Source organism: Glycine soja, chromosome 11 (genome assembly GCF_004193775.1).
Source record: "Glycine soja cultivar W05 chromosome 11, ASM419377v2, whole genome shotgun sequence".
In the NCBI taxonomy this organism is placed as follows: Eukaryota; Viridiplantae; Streptophyta; class Magnoliopsida; order Fabales; family Fabaceae; genus Glycine; species Glycine soja.
This window is the reverse complement of record NC_041012.1, coordinates 36,379,959-36,399,832: the sequence shown is the minus strand read 5'-3', so window position 1 is coordinate 36,399,832 and position 19,874 is coordinate 36,379,959. Positions and strand designations below refer to the sequence as shown.

The following is a 19,874-nucleotide window of genomic DNA, read 5'->3' as shown; positions in this document are numbered from 1 at the left end:
TTGAAATTGGGATAAATGATGTGGCAACTCAAAATTAATATAAGGATTGATAGTTTATAGTAGATGATGTGATTCAAAAAAAAAAAAGATTGCCTTAGGTAGCAAACGAAGACAAATGGGAGATGATACAATGTGCATGGAAGGGCTTATATACTTCATAAAAAGTAGATGAATGAGACCTTATTGAAATGATGATTATCAACACACAAAAAGTAAATATTACATATGATGATGATGACGATGATCTTAATTAAGAAAGGAGTTTAGATGCAACGCCGATCCTTGCAAGTGGAACACAGACAAGACTATGTGCCCTTGGAACAGTGAGGCCGGCTCTCTCTTCCATGCTAACTTTGGCGTCACCACCCTTCAATATCTGTCCTTGTGGACCCAGCACTTGCAAGTCGAAGCACTGAATAAGAGATGCAAGAAGTGTTGCCATTCCCGAAGTAGCCAGATTGACTCCAGGGCACATTCTCCTCCCAGACCCAAATGGGAGAAGTTGAAAATGTTGTCCCCTAAGATCAAGAGGCCCTGCTTCCCCTTCAGCCCCTGTCTCTAGGAACCTCTCAGGACGGAACTCCGATGGTCTGTCCCAGTATTTGGGGTCTCTTCCTACTTGCCATACATTGAAGAGAATCAATGCTCCCTCTGGGATCACATATCCATTAATCTCACACTCTTCTGTGCACTTTCTTTTGACCACTGGGAGTGGCGGGTGCATGCGGAATGTCTCCTTCACGATTGCTCTAATGTAAGGAAGGTTTTGAGTGTCAACTTCGTCCACAAGTCTGTCCTTTCCCACAACACTGTAGACCTCCTCACGAGCCTTTTCCAACACCTTAGGATTGTTGATGAGTTCTGCCAATGCCCACTCTGTTGCCACCGCTGTGGAGTCTGTTCCTGCCGAGAAAAAGTCCTGCACATACACAATATCGATTAAGAATGCGTACCGTTAATTAATTGCCACCACATGAATATATAAATGTCAATTCTCGATCTCTTGTTAACAAAATACTGCATATTTCGATCAATGAATGAAGCAGGAAACTCACGACAACAAGACCCTTGATGTGGTCCTTGGTGATTTTGATCTCCATGGTCTCATCCTCAGCGAATTCAAGCAAAGTGTCAAGGAAAACCCCGCTGACCTCACCCTCAACAACCTCTCCGTTCTTTCTCCTCCTCACGATCTCACGGCGCTTCTTGATGACCCTTTCAACGACAGGGTCGAACTTGTTCAAGATGTCGTCGATCCTCTTCTCATACTTTCCAACCTTGAGATGCTTCAATGGCCAGATGAAGTCAGTGAGGCTGTATTCGCCAAAGATCTTAAGAACCTCGCGAGCGATGTCTCTGATCTCCTCAGCCTCGCCGAGCATCATCATGGAGATGGTGCTGTTGGTCCATTTCAGAAGCTCCTCGGTCAAGTCAAGGGGCTTCTGTGCCTCTGCGCCTTGGGCCATAACCCTAAGGAACTTGCGGATCTGTTGGGTCCTCAAAGGCCTCAACTTGTTTACAGTGGTGGCGTTGAGAAGGTCGTTCATGATGAGCTTCCTCACGAACTTCCAGTAAGGTCCGAAGGGAACCATGGCCACTGAGCTATCATAGGTGAGGCGTCTTATGGCTGAGGTTTGGAACCTTGTGTTGAAGGAAGTTGCCTCGTGCGTTTGGAGGAAGAGCTTGAACAATTCTGGTGTGGAGGCAACAACGGTTGGCATGGAGCCAAAGTAGAGAGAGAATAAGGGACCATGTTTTTTGGAGAGGTCGATGAGTGCGTAGTGGAGAAGTTTGTCTTTTAAGAGATGAAGGTGTCCTATGAAGGGAAGACGAGGCTTTGGGCTTGGTGGGTTTGGGAGATGGCGAAGTGCTTTTGATTTTGCAGTGGGTGTGGGACGCAAGTGCAGAAACAGAGCCAAAACCAATAAACCAAGTGCAAGTTCAAGCAACATCGTGTTCTCGTCCTTGGTTTGTTTGATCTTTGCTTTTGTGAGGCTAATTTTCCAAGCTCTTGGCCTGAGGAAACAACCTTCTAAGATTCCAATTTATAAGCATCTACTCCACCATACTCTACTTATGGGGAATTTTGTTGTTGTATTCAATTCAATTCTTGTGGGCCTACCACCCTTTTTATCATGTTAAAATTGTTATTCTTCCTATTAAAGAGGACATTAAGGAACAAGAAAATATATTAAGAGTGACAAATGAATCAATAATTAAATGCAGATGTTTCCATATTTTACTTAACAAAATGGTCCAAAACTCAAAAAGTACTGTAGTTGTTTGTTTTTTCAGTCAAAAAAATAAATAAAAGATTTTAAGATGGCGATTGTTTTCAACTTGTCTTCTTCACCTACTAGGTACACTTCTTTGGTACATGTACTATACTCTGGTCTAAGATCGGCTGCGCCTTTTCTTTTTTTCGATTTTCAATTTGGAATGCTACTCGTTCGTGACCCAGCCTCGGTCAAATAAATGAAATGTTGTCGCGTCTTGATCGCTGCCATCATATTTTTTTATTATTATGATTTAGTATCATCATAATTAGAATTTTCATCAAATATTTTTATAAGTTTTAATTCTTTAGATTCATTATGAGATTGGTTTTTCATCAGAATTTAATCCTACTTAAAATTATGGTTTTAGAATTTTCATCAAATATTTTTATTCTTTAAATTTACTATGAGATTATTCGGCCAACTATATTCGAAAATATAATGAATAACGGAAAATCTATGTATCATCTATTACGTTTCTTTTATTTGCAATTGAGCTCAATAGGCGGGCGCCTCAGTCAAAGAAATGTGTTGACAACTAGCATGTCATAATATGATTGACACCTAATTTTATCTCTTACCAGGTAGTTAAGAATTTAATTTTATCTTGTAAAAAATGATTTAGGTTTTCAATATATTTTAGGTCTAAATTTAATTAAATTTAGACTTGCATCAGCAAAAAAATTAGAGTCAAATATATTTTAGGTTTTCAATAAAAAAAATTGTAATTGGTGACTGATATATTACAAATTTTGTTTTGGTTCTCTTTGCCTGTTAAAATAATGACGTTAATGTCAGTATAAAAGTTTAAAACGCGCTTTGTAGCGGGTAAAAAATTATTAGTATTAATTAAAAAAATAAATTATAATTTCCGACGGTTTTTAAAAATTAATTAAAAAACATATATTTGGGTTTTGTCTTTTCCTTCGATTGTCACTGCATCTGGGCAACTTCTTACTAGTACCACCTTTAACAAACGCTGCTATTGGCATTTTTTGAAAATAAAGGCATTGATATCCACCTACTCTCAACTCAAGCATTACTTGGCCAGTTATTACACTTTTTTTATTATTCGGTCATTATACATTTAAATTTGACAACTTTCACATTCAAAAGTTAAAATTATTTTAGTGGGGTTGGTTCGAAATTCAAACACCTGACAATAATTGGTGTGAATTGGGGAATTTTATTTTGAGAATTGCAAATGTTCCCCTTTGTACAAAAATAATGTGTAAGTGGTTTAATTCATGTAAAATATTTTTATATAGATGTATTTAATGAAATTAATTTAACTTATTACCGCATTATATTAATATAATTCGATAAAAAAAATTAAATCTTATTTAACATCTATGTAAAATTATTTAATTGATTATATATGTATATATATGGATAAACTTTTTTGATTATAAGATGAATTTCTTTAAAAAAAATATCTCTTTTATCTAAATGATGATACCTCATTTAATAAATTCTTTTAACATCTTTTTATTTATTAATGTAAATAATAATACAATATAATGCTATTTCAATTTTTTATATAATATAAACTTTTAAGTGATTGTGAGGATTATAAACAAGGATGAATTTATCGTTAATCAATAAAGACTTTCATACAGTGATGGAATTATTACAAATATTAATAATTTTTTATATATATTTTTAGTTTATTTCATTGAATAATTTCTTAAAAAAATAGTAGGAGAATTTAGAATATCCAAATGATAACCCAAAATAAGAAAGTAGACAGCACCAAGCGAAGTAGATGGGAGAAAGCCCCCGACCTACCCTCCATCTTATATTAATAATTTCCTAACATTGTCAAGATATGAGTTCCGGAACCGGCTGCTCTGCGAAATGATAATGACAAATTCTTTTTCTATACTTTTCTATATAGAATGTTAAAAACCTCGGTTGACTAAACTGCTGTGTTCAACTTTGAACGTCCACGTGCTCCTTCTAAGAGTAGTGGCATTACTACTACTTATTAAAAATAGAATAATAATCCTGTAAAGAATCTTTATTTCAAAATAATATTTACCCGATGAAATTATTAAATATTTAGGGGTGTATTGGATTAAGATTTCAAAGGATTTTAAAAGACTTTTTTTATGATTAAAAAGTCTTGTGATATTCAATCAAGACTTTTATAAAATATAAACAAATCTTGTGGTATTCAATTAAGACAATAAAGATTTTTTTTTCAGGGCAACAAAATCTGTTGGTATTCAATTGAGATTTCTTACCACTTTTAAAATGTCTTTTGGTATTCAAAAGTAAATAGATTTTGATGGATTCTTTTGTGGAATGGATTTTGAGAGACTTTTTAGTTAGAAATACACATAAAATACTCCTCCAACAATCTCACCCAAACCCTTGAGACTTTTCATAATCTTCCAAAGATTTTTTCTTCTCCTGCCGAACAAGACACAAACCACTACCAGGTTCATTCTCTTACAACTTTTCAATCAATTTTACCTATTTTTTTAATGGCAATCGATAGTCAATATTGTTCATACTATATGTATATTACGCAAATCAAAAGAAAAGGGTGCTGTATATGCTTCAAGATTTCGTATTCATATTGTTTTCAACGTCCAGGCAATAAATATGCATCAAAAGAATGGCAATTGATATGCATCAAGATTTCATATTGCTTTTTTTTTAGTACTGTATATGCAAATCAAAATAAAAAACTTTTTTTTTCTGTTTCTTCAACTTGTTTTTTTACAACGTCCATTATTATTATTATTATTTTCTTGTGTTATTATTAAAATGTTAATTATTAATGTGTTATTATTATTTTTTTGACAGCGTGTTATTATTATTATTATTGTGTTAATAATTTTTTAATTGTTATTGTGTTATTATTATTGTTATTTTGTTAATAGTTTTTTTTTAAATGATTTTATGATATATGAGTATTATTTTTATGGAAAATGCTAACATGTGCCCTTAAGACACTTGTTAGTGTATTATGTATAGAAATTTTGTATTGAAAGTTGTGCAATTTACTTTTTTAAAAGTCAAAAATTGTTGTTTTTAAGACATAGTTACTATTGGAAGTATCCTTAACATGTGCCCTAAGTGCGCATGTTAGCATGACCCTTATTTTATTATTAGGTAGTTTTTTTATTGGTTTTTCTATTGAATTGTATATTATTCGGGATATAGTCACTATACTTTTGACAATTAGGAAACAATAACTATTTTTGTCAAATAACTAGTTTCTTATATATATGGAAAGATTACTTAAAGGTGAGCTAAGTTCATAATCTTTTAAATATATTAATAGTTATAAATTTAGTAAATTATGATATTTGTAGTATATTAACAATGATTTTTTTTTTTTAGTCCCACCCAAGTCACAGCAAACTTCGAGGAAAAAGTATGGTTGATTATGAGTATTTGAAGATCGTTGTTGGGGGTGGAGTTTCTAGCGGGAATAATTCTATATCAGTCGATCCAGATGATACTGATGCAACAACTTTTGAGCCAGAAAATAGAACTGTTGGGATAGAAGAATTTTCATATGATCCTAATAGTGATACATTCATAACACCAAATAACTATGAACAAGCATATCAGCCTCCATCACCAAACCAACCAAGTCCACCATCCCACCCCCCTTTAGATTCAGAGGTTCCCATAGAAAAACAAAACTGTCACAAGCGAAGGAGATCCGAGTATGGAGGGAGTTCAAGCGCTGTTGGGATCAACAATCAAGGCAACGTTTTGGAAAATCTTTCTGTTGGCATTGGGACTATTGCTGTGAATTTTGAAAAAATATCCAACATGATGGAGAAAAGAGAAAAAGATAGAGATAGAGATAGAGAGCTCGAGGGTATTATTTGGGATGTTATAAAAGAAATTCCAAATTTGGATGACATAACGTGTTTCAAGACAGCTGAATTGTTAAATACTAAAGCAAAAAAGGATTTTTTCTTGAAGATGTCACCGGAAGAACGCTCATCTTGGATAAACTTTAAGTTAGGGAATAATTAATATTTTGATCATCTATTATTAACATATTATTTTAAACATCGTGAGTTTGTTGAACTATATCTTTTGGGTCTCTATTTTGGTTGAAGTATTTGGTTTGTTTTTTGGTCGAACTATTATGGTTGTATTTTGGTTGAAATATTTGGTTTGTTTTTTGGTCGAACATATGTGATGGCAATTTATGCTTTAATAGATATATTAAATCAGTTTTTGAATATGATGCGTGGTGAACATATTGAACGTTCATTAACTCGACGACAAATTACTAGTCGGGGATATGACTATATACACAAAGCATTAAACGATGATCCTGCAATCTTTCGACAAGTATATAGGATGTATCCTGATGTATTTCGAAAGTTGTGCACGATTATAAGAGAAAAAACACCTTTGGAGGATACAAGATTTATTTGTGTTGAAGAAATGCTTGCATCATTCCTACAGATTGTCGGCCAGAACACTCGATATTGTGTAATCCGCAATACATTTGGCCGATCACAATTTGCTACAAGTGAAAATTTTCACAAGATTTTGAAAGCTCTGAACTCATTAGCACCTGATTTAATGGTTAGACCAGGCTCAACTGTGCCTGCAAAAATAAGGGAAAGCACAAGGTTTTATCCTTATTTTAAGGTATGTGATCATTATCTAATTATAACAAAATTATAATTATAATTGTGATTATTATAATAATATTTATGATTATTGATACACACACTTTAGGATTGCATTGGAGCTATTGATGGTACACATATTCCCGCATCAATAAAAGGACGAGATGTAAGCAGTTATCGTGATCGTCATGGAAATATATCACAAAATGTATTAGCTGCTTGTAACTTTGATTTGGAATTCATGTACGTTCTTAGCGGGTGGGAGGGTTCAGCACATGATTCCAAGGTGTTAAGTGATGCTTTGGCAAGGAAGAATGGACTTAAAGTGCCCCAAGGTAAGTATTATCTGGTGGATTGTGGATTTCCTAATCGACGCAAATTTTTAGCCCCATATCGAGGTGTACGATATCATCTACAAGATTTTGCAGGTCACGGTAATGACCCTGAAAATGAAAAGGAATTATTTAATCTTCGGCATGCATCCTTAAGGAATGTGATTGAGAGGATATTTGGTATTTTTAAACCGCGGTTCACAATTTTTAAGTCAGCACCTCCATTTCTATTTAAAACACAAGCAGAGCTTGTGTTGGCATGTGCAGCACTTCATAATTTTCTTCGCAAAGAATGTCGTTCTGATGAATTTCCAGTGGAACCTACTGACGAGTCTTCATCTTCATCTTCAGTGTTACCAAATTACGAAGACAATGATCATGAACCCATTGTTCAAACACAAGAGCAGGAACGAGAAGATGCTAATATATGGAGGACTAATATAGGTTCAGATATGTGGAGAAATGCTAATAATTTAGGCGAACATGAAGTGAGAATCACTTTGTTATTATTTTTTTAGACAATAATGACTTTGTTATTAAAAGGTTTAAAATTTCTATCGTTTTTATTTTCTTTATTCAAACATTATAATTTATTTATCATCTTTTTCATTCACTTTTGTAACTTCCGTTATTTTTTTGTTTAAAATGTATTAATCTTTCAAAATCTTAAAAATCCATAAAGTACTTTGAAATCTTAAAAATCTGTGTTAGAAATCCATTAAAATATTGGGTTAAGAATCTTGATTGTAAAAAGTCTTTTAAAAAAAATCTTTTAAAATCCCACAAAATCAATACAATCCCACATAATCTTTTAAAATCTTCAAGATTGTTTTTGTCAAAATATTCTCTCAAAATCCCAATCCAATACAGTATGTTTTTAGATTATGTGTTTTATTTTTTATCATCTATGTAACCAAAAAACATTTGTTGTTATCTAAAATAATACTGCAATATAATATAATACTTATACATGGATGTCATTACTCAAAAAAAAAAAAAATCTTAAAAGATCTGCACATCCAACAAATGACCGTAAACACACGCCGTTTGAAGTTTGATTCAAACATTATATATATATTTTATAACCGTGACAGTGAGGTTTGAGTTTAGGGCTTTATATAAAATATTCATACTTCAATTTTGTGAGTTGATTAAAAACATAATATCATTCAAAAATTAAACGTATAACTTTTTAAATATTCATATGTACTCGAGATTAAGTGTGTTCGGATGAATGTTTATAAATTATTTTTAAATTAAGTTGATTCCGTAAAATTTAAAATTGATTGTAGTTACAAATAATTTTGTAATAAAGTGATATGTGTTTAGATTGTAATAAAATTTAGTATAAGATTTTTTATTCAATGCAACAATGAACTTCAACTCTAAATTAATTTTAAACTCACGATCACTTTCGTACCGTGGGTCTAAGTATTAAAACATTTATTTTAAATCTCATTAACTAATATTTTAAGATATCCAAGTACAAAAAAAATGATTGTGAGTTTAAAAAACAAGTATGATTCCCCACCATTGACCAAAGATTCAATGACATCAGCATTCAAGCTAATATTGAGTAAAATATATGCCTTTGAAATGAAAAATATATAACTTTAATTTTTTCATAAAATGAAAATTTTATCAATTTAATCAATAAATCAAAAGTTCTCATAAAATCAATATATTTATAAAAAAAATATTTTTTTTAATCTTATTCTTTAAGTATTTTTAAATTAAATAAATCTATATTTTATAATTAAGTAAATTTAAGTCTTAAATATGTTTTAAGGCATATATGATAGATGAACAAATTTTTTACAAGATCTCATAATTTTTTTTATTAAATCTTTAATATATTAAAACTTTTATTTTGGATTCTTACTGTCATTAAAATGCATTATATTTTTTTCAGTCTAAAAACCGTCAGAAACGTTACATATTTTTCTTTTAAAATTATTTTTTCATAACCAAACCTTTTTTGGTTTTTTGCTCAACCCTAAATACATAAAAGAAACGCTAAATCTGGCCTTGTTAGAGGATCGCGCAAAGGTGCGTTTGGAACAAGAGCCATGTGAGTGAAGGAGATTCTGATTCAGGTATAACCCGCAGTGTTGCCGACGAAGAAGGTGGTGAGTAGAGAGGAGATAGTTGTTGATGCTTAAATTGATTCTTGTAAATTGACACTTTAATTGATTTTGCATTGAAATTGAAATTCAAACTCCAGTGACAATAGGAAGAGGAAAAACCCAAATCTTTTTTTTTAATTACTTTTTTTAAATTGTCAGAAATTATAGTTTATTTTTTAATTAATATATACTAGTAATTTTTTGACCCACTAAAAAGCACATTTTAAAATTTTATATTGACAAGAATGTCATTATTTAACAGATAAAAAGAACCAAAGCAAAATTTGTAATATATCAATCATCAATTACAATTTTTTTTTTATCGAAAATCTAAAATATATTTAAGTCTAATTTTTTTTCTGATGTAAGTCTAAATTTAATCATAGTATAAATTATCATTTTATACTTAAAATGTTCACAAATGAAGTTAAATTACTTTTTAAAACTTTTTTTCCTGCCTAAAAGATATTAACCAGACATCAAAATAATTTCTTCACCCAAAAAGAAAAAGAAAATTTAAAGTTTGCTTTCTACCTCCATTATGTTTTGTAGAGACATCTCGTTCCTTCTAGAAATCCCCCCCTGTTTTCTGGCATTTGTCACATCGACGCACATAATCTTGAGCGTCTTTGAAGATTGAGGGTCAAAAGAACCCTGCTTGTAGCACCTTTGTTGCCATCCTATCTCCGCTGTGGTGACCGCCATATGGGGAACTACGACAGTGCCAAAGGATGCTCTGTGCTTCCTCCATCATAACACACCTCCTCAACAAATTGTTTGCTCCTAGCTTGAACAGATGTGGATCATCCCACACATAGAAGCGGACATCATGTAGAAATTTCTTCCGCTGACTCCTGTTAAGCTCTTCGGGGATGATTCCTGTGGCTTTATAGTTAGCCACATCGACAAACCAAGGTCTTACGGTGGCTTGTAAGAGGAACTCATCAGGAAATTCTCCCCTTACCTCTGGTTCTTCTTTGGTCACTTCTTCATTCTTCAACCGGGAGAGGTGATCAGTTACCACATTCTCGGATCCTTTTTTGTCCTTGATGACTATATCAAATTCTTGTATGAGCAAGACCTATCTAATTAGCCTTGGTTTTGAATCTGATTTGGTGAGAAGGTGCTTGATGGCAGCATGATCAGTGAAAATCACCACCCTTGACCCGACCAAGCATGGTCTAAATTTTTCTAAGGCATAGACAATGGCTAGCATCTCTTTCTCTGTAGTGGCATAATTCATCTGTGCTTCATTGAGAACTTTGCTAGCGTAGTAAATGGAATGAAATGTCTTGTCTTGCCTTTGTCCTAGGACTGCGCCCACTGCATAATCACTAGCATTGCACATTAATTCAAACTCTTTACTCCAGTCAGGTGCGATCATCACTGGGGCGATTGTGAGCTTGCTTTTCAGGGTTTGGAAGGCCGTTGAACACTATTCATCAAATTTAAACACAATGACTTTATTTATACTTAGATTGATGCAAACCCAAATTAAAGGCAATAGATAAGGAATTTAAAATAAAAGGTAAAGAAAGATAGGAGATGAGATGAGATAAAGATTAAAAAAAGATAAAAGATTTAAAGATAAAAATAGAAGATAGAAAAGATAAAAGATTTAAATTAAAGGATGATAAAGACAAAAAAATAGAAGATAAAAAAAGATAAGATAAGAAAAATAAAAGATTAAGATGAAGATAAAAAAGATAAATTCAAAATGTGATAATGTTGAGACCTAATATATTTATTACAAATCCTTTTTTTACTCTATCTCTAATAATTTAATATAAAATAATTTTATTGATTAATATTCATATAATAATAGTGTTGATTTATTTTACATAAATAACATAGTAAACATATTAAAATAAATTTTATTAAATATATTTACTGGAAATTAAAATATTTAATGTTTTTTTATAATATGTTATAAAATATGAAGAAAGAAATTTCAAAAACTTGAGCGAAAATTAGTGTAATTAATTCAAATAATCATTTATTGGTTGAACTAATAATTTAAAAAGTGAATTTATAACATTGATTGAAATAAAAGATCACTTGATTTTTTTTTGAATAAATATACAGGAAATATTTGAGCCTTTGAGGAATCAGTGTACATTTAGCAACATTCTTTCATATTTTGATGATTAGAACTTCAAATTTAAGAATAATTATGTTAGAATATTAAGTTTGTAATGTTGTAGAGGCTTGCAGGACATGCTTATTACTGCTTCTTGGATGGATACTCTGGATACAATCAGATTGCAGTGGACCCCAAGGATCAGGAGAAGATAGCTTTCACATGCCCTTTTGGTGTCTTTGCCTACAGACGGATGCCATTTGGGTTATGTAATGCACCTGCCACATTTCAGAGGTGCATGTTGGCCATTTTTGCAGATATGGTGGAGAAAAGTATTGAGGTATTCATGGATGACTTCTCGATATTTGGGCCCTCTTTTGAATGTTTCTTGAAGAACTTGGAGATGGTGTTGCAGAGATGCGTGGAAACAAACCTAGTTCTGAATTGGGAGAAGTGCCACTTCATGATTTATTTTAAATTCCTTATCTATTGCCTTTAATTTGGGTTTGCATCAATCTAAGTATAAATAAAGTCATTGTGTTTAAATTTGATGAATAGTGTTCAACGGCCTTCCAAACCCTGAAAAGCAAGCTCACAATCGCCCCAGTGATGATCGCACCTGACTGGAGTAAAGAGTTTGAATTAATGTGCAATGCTAGTGATTATGCAGTGGGCGCAGTCCTAGGACAAAGGCAAGACAAGACATTTCATTCCATTTACTACGCTAGCAAAGTTCTCAATGAAGCACAGATGAATTATGCCACTACAGAGAAAGAGATGCTAGCCATTGTCTATGCCTTAGAAAAATTTAGACCATGCTTGGTCGGGTCAAGGGTGGTGATTTTCACTGATCATGCTGCCATCAAGCACCTTCTCACCAAATCAGATTCAAAACCAAGGCTAATTAGATAGGTCTTGCTCATACAAGAATTTGATATAGTCATCAAGGACAAAAAAGGATCCGAGAATGTGGTAACTGATCACCTCTCCCGGTTGAAGAATGAAGAAGTGACCAAAGAAGAACCAGAGGTAAGGGGAGAATTTCCTGATGAGTTCCTCTTACAAGCCACCGTAAGACCTTGGTTTGTCGATGTGGCTAACTATAAAGCCACAGGAATCATCCCCGAAGAGCTTAACAGGAGTCAGCGGAAGAAATTTCTACATGATGTCCGCTTCTATGTGTGGGATGATCCACATCTGTTCAAGCTAGGAGCAAACAATTTGTTGAGGAGGTGTGTTATGATGGAGGAAGCACAGAGCATCCTTTGGCACTGTCGTAGTTCCCCATATGGCGGTCACCACAGCGGAGATAGGATGGCAACAAAGGTGCTACAAGCAGGGTTCTTTTGACCCTCAATCTTCAAAGACGCTCAAGATTATGTGCGTCGATGTGACAAATGCCAGAAAACAGGGGGGGATTTCTAGAAGGAACGAGATGTCTCTACAAAACATAATGGAGGTAGAAAGCAAACTTTAAATTTTCTTTTTCTTTTTGGGTGAAGAAATTATTTTGATGTCTGGTTAATATCTTTTAGGCAGGAAAAAAAGTTTTAAAAAGTAATTTAACTTCATTTGTGAACATTTTAAGTATAAAATGATAATTTATACTATGATTAAATTTAGACTTACATCAGAAAAAAAATTAGACTTAAATATATTTTAGATTTTCGATAAAAAAAAAATTGTAATTGATGATTGATATATTACAAATTTTGCTTTGGTTCTTTTTATCTGTTAAATAATGACATTCTTGTCAATATAAAATTTTAAAATGTGCTTTTTAGTGGGTCAAAAAATTACTAGTATATATTAATTAAAAAATAAACTATAATTTCTGACAATTTAAAAAAAGTAATTAAAAAAAAAGATTTGGGTTTTTCCTCTTCCTATTGTCACTGGAGTTTGAATTTCAATTTCAATGCAAAATCAATTAAAGTGTCAATTTACAAGAATCAATTTAAGCATCAACAACTATCTCCTCTCTACTCACCACCTTCTTCGTCGGCAACACTGCGGGTTATACCTGAATCAGAATCTCCTTCACTCACATGGCTCTTGTTCCAAACGCACCTTTGCGCGATCCTCTAACAAGGCCAGATTTAGCGTTTCTTTTATGTATTTAGGGTTGAGCAAAAAACCAAAAAAGGTTTGGTTATGAAAAAATAATTTTAAAAGAAAAATATGTAACGTTTCTGACGGTTTTTAGACTGAAAAAAATATAATGCATTTTAATGACAGTAAGAATCCAAAATAAAAGTTTTAATATATTAAAGATTTAATAAAAAAAATTATGAGATCTTGTAAAAAATTTGTTCATCTATCATATATGCCTTAAAACATATTTAAGACTTAAATTTACTTAATTATAAAATATAGATTTATTTAATTTAAAAATACTTAAAGAATAAGATTAAAAAAAATATTTTTTTATAAATATATTGATTTTATGAGAACTTTTGATTTATTGATTAAATTGATAAAATTTTCATTTTATGAAAAAATTAAAGTTATATATTTTTCATTTCAAAGGCATATATTTTACTCAATATTAGCTTGAATGCTGATGTCATTGAATCTTTGGTCAATGGTGGGGAATCATACTTGTTTTTTAAACTCACAATCATTTTTTTTGTACTTGGATATCTTAAAATATTAGTTAATGAGATTTAAAATAAATGTTTTAATACTTAGACCCACGGTACGAAAGTGATCGTGAGTTTAAAATTAATTTAGAGTTGAAGTTCATTGTTGCATTGAATAAAAAATCTTATACTAAATTTTATTACAATCTAAACACATATCACTTTATTACAAAATTATTTGTAACTACAATCAATTTTAAATTTTACGGAATCAACTTAATTTAAAAATAATTTATAAACATTCATCCGAACACACTTAATCTCGAGTACATATGAATATTTAAAAAGTTATACGTTTAATTTTTGAATGATATTATGTTTTTAATCAACTCACAAAATTGAAGTATGAATATTTTATATAAAGCCCTAAACTCAAACCTCACTGTCACGGTTATAAAATATATATATAATGTTTGAATCAAACTTCAAACGGCGTGTGTTTACGGTCATTTGTTGGATGTGCAGATCTTTTAAGATTTTTTTTTTTTTTGAGTAATGACATCCATGTATAAGTATTATATTATATTGCAGTATTATTTTAGATAACAACAAATGTTTTTTGGTTACATAGATGATAAAAAATAAAACACATAATCTAAAAACATACTGTATTGGATTGGGATTTTGAGAGAATATTTTGACAAAAACAATCTTGAAGATTTTAAAAGATTATGTGGGATTGTATTGATTTTGTGGGATTTTAAAAGATTTTTTTTAAAAGACTTTTTACAATCAAGATTCTTAACCCAATATTTTAATGGATTTCTAACACAGATTTTTAAGATTTCAAAGTACTTTATGGATTTTTAAGATTTTGAAAGATTAATACATTTTAAACAAAAAAATAACGGAAGTTACAAAAGTGAATGAAAAAGATGATAAATAAATTATAATGTTTGAATAAAGAAAATAAAAACGATAGAAATTTTAAACCTTTTAATAACAAAGTCATTATTGTCTAAAAAAATAATAACAAAGTGATTCTCACTTCATGTTCGCCTAAATTATTAGCATTTCTCCACATATCTGAACCTATATTAGTCCTCCATATATTAGCATCTTCTCGTTCCTGCTCTTGTGTTTGAACAATGGGTTCATGATCATTGTCTTCGTAATTTGGTAACACTGAAGATGAAGATGAAGACTCGTCAGTAGGTTCCACTGGAAATTCATCAGAACGACATTCTTTGCGAAGAAAATTATGAAGTGCTGCACATGCCAACACAAGCTCTGCTTGTGTTTTAAATAGAAATGGAGGTGCTGACTTAAAAATTGTGAACCGCGGTTTAAAAATACCAAATATCCTCTCAATCACATTCCTTAAGGATGCATGCCGAAGATTAAATAATTCCTTTTCATTTTCAGGGTCATTACCGTGACCTGCAAAATCTTGTAGATGATATCGTACACCTCGATATGGGGCTAAAAATTTGCGTCGATTAGGAAATCCACAATCCACCAGATAATACTTACCTTGGGGCACTTTAAGTCCATTCTTCCTTGCCAAAGCATCACTTAACACCTTGGAATCATGTGCTGAACCCTCCCACCCGCTAAGAACGTACATGAATTCCAAATCAAAGTTACAAGCAGCTAATACATTTTGTGATATATTTCCATGACGATCACGATAACTGCTTACATCTCGTCCTTTTATTGATGCGGGAATATGTGTACCATCAATAGCTCCAATGCAATCCTAAAGTGTGTGTATCAATAATCATAAATATTATTATAATAATCACAATTATAATTATAATTTTGTTATAATTAGATAATGATCACATACCTTAAAATAAGGATAAAACCTTGTGCTTTCCCTTATTTTTGCAGGCACAGTTGAGCCTGGTCTAACCATTAAATCAGGTGCTAATGAGTTCAGAGCTTTCAAAATCTTGTGAAAATTTTCACTTGTAGCAAATTGTGATCGGCCAAATGTATTGCGGATTACACAATATCGAGTGTTCTGGCCGACAATCTGTAGGAATGATGCAAGCATTTCTTCAACACAAATAAATCTTGTATCCTCCAAAGGTGTTTTTTCTCTTATAATCGTGCACAACTTTCGAAATACATCAGGATACATCCTATATACTTGTCGAAAGATTGCAGGATCATCGTTTAATGCTTTGTGTATATAGTCATATCCCCGACTAGTAATTTGTCGTCGAGTTAATGGACGTTCAATATGTTCACCACGCATCATATTCAAAAACTGATTTAATATATCTATTAAAGCATAAATTGCCATCACATATGTTCGACCAAAAAACAAACCAAATATTTCAACCAAAATACAACCATAATAGTTCGACCAAAAAACAAACCAAATACTTCAACCAAAATAGAGACCCAAAAGATATAGTTCAACAAACTCACGATGTTTAAAATAATATGTTAATAATAGATGATCAAAATATTAATTATTCCCTAACTTAAAGTTTATCCAAGATGAGCGTTCTTCCGGTGACATCTTCAAGAAAAAATCCTTTTTTGCTTTAGTATTTAACAATTCAGCTGTCTTGAAACACGTTATGTCATCCAAATTTGGAATTTCTTTTATAACATCCCAAATAATACCCTCGAGCTCTCTATCTCTATCTCTATCTTTTTCTCTTTTCTCCATCATGTTGGATATTTTTTCAAAATTCACAGCAATAGTCCCAATGCCAACAGAAAGATTTTCCAAAACGTTGCCTTGATTGTTGATCCCAACAGCGCTTGAACTCCCTCCATACTCGGATCTCCTTCGCTTGTGACAGTTTTGTTTTTCTATGGGAACCTCTGAATCTAAAGGGGGGTGGGATGGTGGACTTGGTTGGTTTGGTGATGGAGGCTGATATGCTTGTTCATAGTTATTTGGTGTTATGAATGTATCACTATTAGGATCATATGAAAATTCTTCTATCCCAACAGTTCTATTTTCTGGCTCAAAAGTTGTTGCATCAGTATCATCTGGATCGACTGATATAGAATTATTCCCGCTAGAAACTCCACCCCCAACAACGATCTTCAAATACTCATAATCAACCATACTTTTTCCTCGAAGTTTGCTGTGACTTGGGTGGGACTAAAAAAAAAAAATCATTGTTAATATACTACAAATATCATAATTTACTAAATTTATAACTATTAATATATTTAAAAGATTATGAACTTAGCTCACCTTTAAGTAATCTTTCCATATATATAAGAAACTAGTTATTTGACAAAAATAGTTATTGTTTCCTAATTGTCAAAAGTATAGTGACTATATCCCGAATAATATACAATTCAATAGAAAAACCAATAAAAAAACTACCTAATAATAAAATAAGGGTCATGCTAACATGCGCACTTAGGGCACATGTTAAGGATACTTCCAATAGTAACTATGTCTTAAAAACAACAATTTTTGACTTTTAAAAAAGTAAATTGCACAACTTTCAATACAAAATTTCTATACATAATACACTAACAAGTGTCTTAAGGGCACATGTTAGCATTTTCCATAAAAATAATACTCATATATCATAAAATCATTTAAAAAAAAACTATTAACAAAATAACAATAATAATAACACAATAACAATTAAAAAATTATTAACACAATAATAATAATAATAACACGCTGTCAAAAAAATAATAATAACACATTAATAATTAACATTTTAATAATAACACAAGAAAATAATAATAATAATAATGGACGTTGTAAAAAAACAAGTTGAAGAAACAGAAAAAAAAAGTTTTTTATTTTGATTTGCATATACAGTACTAAAAAAAAAGCAATATGAAATCTTGATGCATATCAATTGCCATTCTTTTGATGCATATTTATTGCCTGGACGTTGAAAACAATATGAATACGAAATCTTGAAGCATATACAGCACCCTTTTCTTTTGATTTGCGTAATATACATATAGTATGAACAATATTGACTATCGATTGCCATTAAAAAAATAGGTAAAATTGATTGAAAAGTTGTAAGAGAATGAACCTGGTAGTGGTTTGTGTCTTGTTCGGCAGGAGAAGAAAAAATCTTTGGAAGATTATGAAAAGTCTCAAGGGTTTGGGTGAGATTGTTGGAGGAGTATTTTATGTGTATTTCTAACTAAAAAGTCTCTCAAAATCCATTCCACAAAAGAATCCATCAAAATCTATTTACTTTTGAATACCAAAAGACATTTTAAAAGTGGTAAGAAATCTCAATTGAATACCAACAGATTTTGTTGCCCTGAAAAAAAAATCTTTATTGTCTTAATTGAATACCACAAGATTTGTTTATATTTTATAAAAGTCTTGATTGAATATCACAAGACTTTTTAATCATAAAAAAAGTCTTTTAAAATCCTTTGAAATCTTAATCCAATACACCCCTAAATATTTAATAATTTCATCGGGTAAATATTATTTTGAAATAAAGATTCTTTACAGGATTATTATTCTATTTTTAATAAGTAGTAGTAATGCCACTACTCTTAGAAGGAGCACGTGGACGTTCAAAGTTGAACACAGCAGTTTAGTCAACCGAGGTTTTTAACATTCTATATAGAAAAGTATAGAAAAAGAATTTGTCATTATCATTTCGCAGAGCAGCCGGTTCCGGAACTCATATCTTGACAATGTTAGGAAATTATTAATATAAGATGGAGGGTAGGTCGGGGGCTTTCTCCCATCTACTTCGCTTGGTGCTGTCTACTTTCTTATTTTGGGTTATCATTTGGATATTCTAAATTCTCCTACTATTTTTTTAAGAAATTATTCAATGAAATAAACTAAAAATATATATAAAAAATTATTAATATTTGTAATAATTCCATCACTGTATGAAAGTCTTTATTGATTAACGATAAATTCATCCTTGTTTATAATCCTCACAATCACTTAAAAGTTTATATTATATAAAAAATTGAAATAGCATTATATTGTATTATTATTTACATTAATAAATAAAAAGATGTTAAAAGAATTTATTAAATGAGGTATCATCATTTAGATAAAAGAGATATTTTTTTTAAAGAAATTCATCTTATAATCAAAAAAGTTTATCCATATATATACATATATAATCAATTAAATAATTTTACATAGATGTTAAATAAGATTTAATTTTTTTTATCGAATTATATTAATATAATGCGGTAATAAGTTAAATTAATTTCATTAAATACATCTATATAAAAATATTTTACATGAATTAAACCACTTACACATTATTTTTGTACAAAGGGGAACATTTGCAATTCTCAAAATAAAATTCCCCAATTCACACCAATTATTGTCAGGTGTTTGAATTTCGAACCAACCCCACTAAAATAATTTTAACTTTTGAATGTGAAAGTTGTCAAATTTAAATGTATAATGACCGAATAATAAAAAAAGTGTAATAACTGGCCAAGTAATGCTTGAGTTGAGAGTAGGTGGATATCAATGCCTTTATTTTCAAAAAATGCCAATAGCAGCGTTTGTTAAAGGTGGTACTAGTAAGAAGTTGCCCAGATGCAGTGACAATCGAAGGAAAAGACAAAACCCAAATATATGTTTTTTAATTAATTTTTAAAAACCGTCGGAAATTATAATTTATTTTTTTAATTAATACTAATAATTTTTTACCCGCTACAAAGCGCGTTTTAAACTTTTATACTGACATTAACGTCATTATTTTAACAGGCAAAGAGAACCAAAACAAAATTTGTAATATATCAGTCACCAATTACAATTTTTTTTATTGAAAACCTAAAATATATTTGACTCTAATTTTTTTGCTGATGCAAGTCTAAATTTAATTAAATTTAGACCTAAAATATATTGAAAACCTA

At 31.0% G+C, this 19,874-nt stretch overlaps 2 protein-coding genes across 2 annotated transcripts; both read right to left on the bottom strand.

The window, feature by feature from the left end:
- LOC114374378 (2-hydroxyisoflavanone synthase) lies at positions 1 to 2,089 on the bottom strand. The gene is made up of 2 exons (XM_028332021.1): positions 1,056 to 2,089; positions 1 to 919 (listed from the first exon to the last, which is right to left on the bottom strand). Exons 1-2 carry the CDS (start codon positions 1,950 to 1,952, stop codon positions 251 to 253), a joined length of 1,566 nt encoding a protein of 521 aa, XP_028187822.1. The 5' UTR covers positions 1,953 to 2,089; the 3' UTR covers positions 1 to 250.
- A 12,941-nt stretch (positions 2,090 to 15,030) lies between these two features.
- Positions 15,031 to 15,719, bottom strand: LOC114373249. Its single transcript, XM_028330758.1, has one exon. It carries the CDS (start codon positions 15,637 to 15,639, stop codon positions 15,031 to 15,033), a length of 609 nt encoding a protein of 202 aa, XP_028186559.1. The 5' UTR covers positions 15,640 to 15,719.
- Between the last annotated feature and the right edge of the window lie 4,155 nt (positions 15,720 to 19,874).

Bases quoted from the DNA above. Each gene is read 5' to 3' on its own strand.
- LOC114374378 (XM_028332021.1), bottom strand. From the start codon at position 1,952: ATGTTGCTTGAACTTGCACTTGGTTTATTGGTTTTGGCTCTGTTTCTG. The intron at 920-1,055 runs GTGAGTTTCCTG...GTGTATGTGCAG, and splicing joins ACATCAAGGGTCTTGTTGTC to GACTTTTTCTCGGCAGGAAC.
- LOC114373249 (XM_028330758.1), bottom strand. From the start codon at position 15,639: ATGTACGTTCTTAGCGGGTGGGAGGGTTCAGCACATGATTCCAAGGTG.